The sequence below is a fragment of the Brassica napus genome, chromosome A4 (assembly GCF_020379485.1).
Source record: "Brassica napus cultivar Da-Ae chromosome A4, Da-Ae, whole genome shotgun sequence".
NCBI lineage: Eukaryota > Viridiplantae > Streptophyta > Magnoliopsida > Brassicales > Brassicaceae > Brassica > Brassica napus.
In genome coordinates this window covers 8041550-8045737 of record NC_063437.1, presented here as the reverse complement: position 1 = coordinate 8045737, position 4188 = coordinate 8041550, and the positions used below count along the sequence as shown (strand labels likewise).

The following is a 4188-nucleotide window of genomic DNA, read 5'->3' as shown; positions in this document are numbered from 1 at the left end:
GCACCAGTCAATTTTAAATATTTGACGTTTTGACATTAGCAGGCTCGATGTTAACTAATGCCACTTTATCAAATAATATATGCCAACCTATTTTGAATCTCCATTAGCATTTCTCCAGTTGTAGATAAACTATAATGCATGTTACAAAAATAAACTACAATGTGTAGTTGTGCAATCAACTAGCCTTGGATTGAAAATATCCATGGTTCCATATTTGTTATCATCTTGTTCTGATGTTGCTTATAAAAACTTTAACACTCCACTAGATATACGGAACAAATGAGAGTGACTATCTTGTATAGAGATCGATCATTTATTTAACTCGACGAAAAATTACAAGAAGAACCGCAAAAGACGAGAGACAGAAACTTGCCAAGGCGAAAAAGCAGAAAGGGTAACTGATTGGAATGGAAATAGCAAAAGCCTCTAACTGAGCTAGTGGCTCTTAAGATTTAAGCATGAACATGGTGAATATGATAGAGATAGTATTGGTTGTTGTAGACACAAGTCCAACAAGTACTGTTAACATTTCCAAAGCTTGGTTCCCTTGGCATCGTCAACGGTCTGCTTGATCTACACTCAAATATATTTTAAAAAAATTAATTCAGATTTATAAGTAATAACTATATGAATCATATAGTACTATTTATATATCATTGAGAATCGTTCTCGGACCAAACTAACCTCTGTGGAAGGAAAGGTCGGTCGAAGAAAGGCATCAGTTGAGCTTTCGGAACCATTTCCTTTCTTAGCATACGAATCTCTTCCTCTTCTATCATCTGTTTCACGGTTCGGTTTAATATTGAGAATTCTTTTCAAACCGTATTAAACCGAGTTTAAATAAAATCGTTCCTTTAGCTGAAGAAATTTCGTTATATCGATGTGTTTTACTTAAGGACTGATATCAAACCAAAAAAGACCCATATCATATGAGAAAAGTTGGCCTGGATTTAGTATCTTCTTACGAAACGGTTTATTCCGTTTATACACTTATACCAAAGCAGCTAAATCATTTTTCAATTCTCGACTGGCCAGGTTCATATAGAGTCATGTATTGTGTTCGTAGGAGACAGTCCAAGTGAGACCAAAACCAGTCAGAGTACTGTTTGAAAGGTTGTTCTCTAGCCTGATGCTAATTGTATAAGCCTTTTTTGTAAGTTACCTTTTGCAACTTCTCTTCTTGTTTCTTTTGCAGTCTCGTGATATAGTAATTAGTTGCAACCTGCGAAAATGATGAATGAGCTCCATGGAAATAGAATAGTAAAATTAATAAAAATTACAGAGGAAGATTGTGTAAACCGAATAGTTGAACATGGCACGTTTCACTGCTCTCTCGCCAGAGTGAAGCTTGAACGCAAGAGGCTTTTTGTTCTCTTTTGCTGGTGCTTTTGCAACATTCTGATTGATTGGAAAAAACAATTACATGCATGTTATTAGTCGCAGAAGTAAATATATTCATGTAAGACCGTATATTAGAATGTGCAATTGGTGAATTTGAGCAAGAACAGAGTTGGAAGATGTGTTTCTATAAAAAAATAATATTAATATTTTCTATATTGCAAGGTTCTTGATTGTTTTTAGTAAGACCTGACCTTAACTAATCAAATATATTATCGAAGAACTTTGTATAACATTTCAAATAATTTGAGACGGCTTAATGCATGTAAACATAGAATGCATTGATATATATAACAGTTATATTTATAGGACATAGTTGAGAGTTGCAACTTGCATATTTTCTTTAGTACAATATTTTCGTGTAACATGCCTTTTTATTTTACGTGTTATTTTGCGGATGTCTATTATCTTATTTTAATGAAAAAAACTCATTTTTACAATTTATCATAGAATCTCTGTATGAGTATACCTTAGAAGCGGCTGCCTTGGTTTTGTCATGCGCTGTGTCTTTGAGTTCCACTTTGGTCTACGATAGAATTTTCATGGAACGATCGCAAATTGAGTCATTGTACGAGGATTTACATGATTGATCACTATGGTATTTAAGTACACTCCAAGTCCAAGATATATACTTTACTCTTTGTTTACAACTTTCAATCGAGAACTTTACGAGTAACACATAATATAAATACATACAGTAGAACACAATTAACGTGTGAATGTGTGATACTACTTACTCTTTTTAACCAACTTAAGGTTTAATATACCTAGAGTAACTCAATGTGAAATAGTAGTTAATTAACTAACTTGTTATATATTAGAAAATGAAACCTTGGTAGACTATTTCTTAATTGTGAAGCTTTTCATGAAGTGACATTTTAAAAACTAGATTAAATAGTGGGATATCCCTATAGATTCCGATTTCGTTAGTAATATTTCTATTAGAACATTCAAGATTTAACTTGATTATACTGAAATTGGCAGAAAATTGATGTTATCATCATTTTGGATAGAAATTGTTTTAATTTATTTTGAAAAACAAATAAATAAAACAGAAAAAGTATTGGTGGAATTTCTTTTGCTAAAAAACCTTTGAAGGCATAACTTATATTGTTCATCAATTGGTTTTTAGGCCAAACATATACGCAAGTTAGACCATCTCCAATGGTACTCTATAATTTTCACTATATTTCACTCTAAAATAGAGTAACTCTATTATAGAGTTGGATTTGCTCCAATGGTTCACTCTATAATAGAGTTACTCTATAATAGAGTGAAATATAGAGTAATCTTATTTTTTTACTCCAAATATAGAGTGAAAAAATAAGAATACTCTATATTTTACTCTATTATAGAGTAACTCTATTATAGAGTGAACCATTGGAGCAAATTTAACTCTATAATAGAGTTACTCTATTTTAGTGTAAATTATAGAGGAAAAAATAGAGTACCCTTGGAGATGCTCTTAGAGCCTTCAAGCAAGATTTTCCTTTTTCCCAATATTAGCCATGAGTACGTAAAAATGAAGAAACTTGATAAAATGTAGATTTTAATGGTTAAAACTATACACATTCATTAAAATTTGCCTCACAAGAAAAATAAACAAGTAAATAAAGAAAATGAAATCTTCATCTCACCATTCTTTTACCGTTGGAACCCAGGGAGAGTACAGAAGAAGTTGGACTTGTTTTCCCATACTTTTTAAAACAAGGAGAAAAAAACTTTGTCACTAATAACGTATAAGAACACGTCACACCTGCCCAGATTTCTATACACGTGCAAGCATACTTACATGCAATGTATATACGTGCACGAAAAAGAAAAAAAAAAAATATACGTGCACGAAAGTAAACAACTAAAAGTAACTAATGATTGAAGTTGATGAAAAAAGTAAGTAACTAATTATTGAATAACCTTGGGTGGGGATTTTGTGTGTGATGATTTTCCAGTACACATGTTTAGTAGAAGAATTATATAATATAGTATATAGTGTTCCAAAAAAAGTAGATAGTTGTTGTAAAAAGCAATTTAAGGAATAACTCTACCAAAAAGCCAAACTACTCCTTTACGAACTCCCTTTGTTGGCTCAATTTATAATGAACTCTAAATTAGAACGAAGTGAAAAATAAAAATATTACTTGATGAGTGAAAGAGAGAAGAGATTAAGTGAATTTATAGAGAGTGAAGGACGAAGCAAAGACATAAAAGTTTGGACAGTAGTAGCTTTCCTAAGTGGCGTCTGTTGCTGCATCGGCAACAAGCTTTAATTAGGGTTTTCTTCAAAAATAATTTCATAATTTTCTTTGTTAATTCAATATGATAATGAATACACATATCTCCATAAGTATTACAGGAAAATTACGTCATACAGAGAATTTTCAAATTATAACTAGCAATTCAAACTAGGCCAGTTAATAAGAGATGAAAGAATAATTCAATGTTAAAAACACAAGCAGCGAGAGTACGTGTCATACTTTATCTATATTTTGTAATTTCAAAGGAGTTAAAAACATACGTACTTTCGAAACATGAAATGTATTTTATCCAGAGATATATAGAGATTTCTCGATACAGATGGATAAGCAGTTCAGAGAGTGTTACGATGGTAATGTTGTCCAACAAAAAAAAAGTGAATTGGTAGAGCTCTCATGCACCAAACTTTCTGATTAAACTTCGCACTCGTGCATATTTCTACATTTCCGACGTCCTTCATGTTTCTTCACATCTCATCTTCGGGATTTGTACTACTTCAATTATACAATCAGCATACGTTAATCTTTCATTAATTAA

At 31.7% G+C, this 4188-nt stretch overlaps 1 protein-coding gene across 2 annotated transcripts; it reads right to left on the bottom strand.

Annotated features, from left to right (window-relative positions):
* Nucleotides 1-294: 294 nt before the first annotated feature.
* LOC106447761 (protein TPX2-like) lies at nucleotides 295-3547 on the bottom strand. 2 transcript variants are annotated; one of them, XM_022717839.2, is made up of 7 exons: nucleotides 3313-3547; nucleotides 3036-3095; nucleotides 1868-1924; nucleotides 1300-1398; nucleotides 1163-1222; nucleotides 685-779; nucleotides 295-573 (listed from the first exon to the last, which is right to left on the bottom strand). In XM_022717839.2, exons 1-7 carry the CDS (start codon nucleotides 3352-3354, stop codon nucleotides 453-455), a joined length of 534 nt encoding a protein of 177 aa, XP_022573560.2. In that variant the 5' UTR covers nucleotides 3355-3547; the 3' UTR covers nucleotides 295-452. The 2 variants fall into 2 exon arrangements, with proteins under 2 accessions (XP_022573560.2, XP_048633333.1); XM_048777376.1 differs by having other exon boundaries at nucleotides 3444-3462.
* Between the last annotated feature and the right edge of the window lie 641 nt (nucleotides 3548-4188).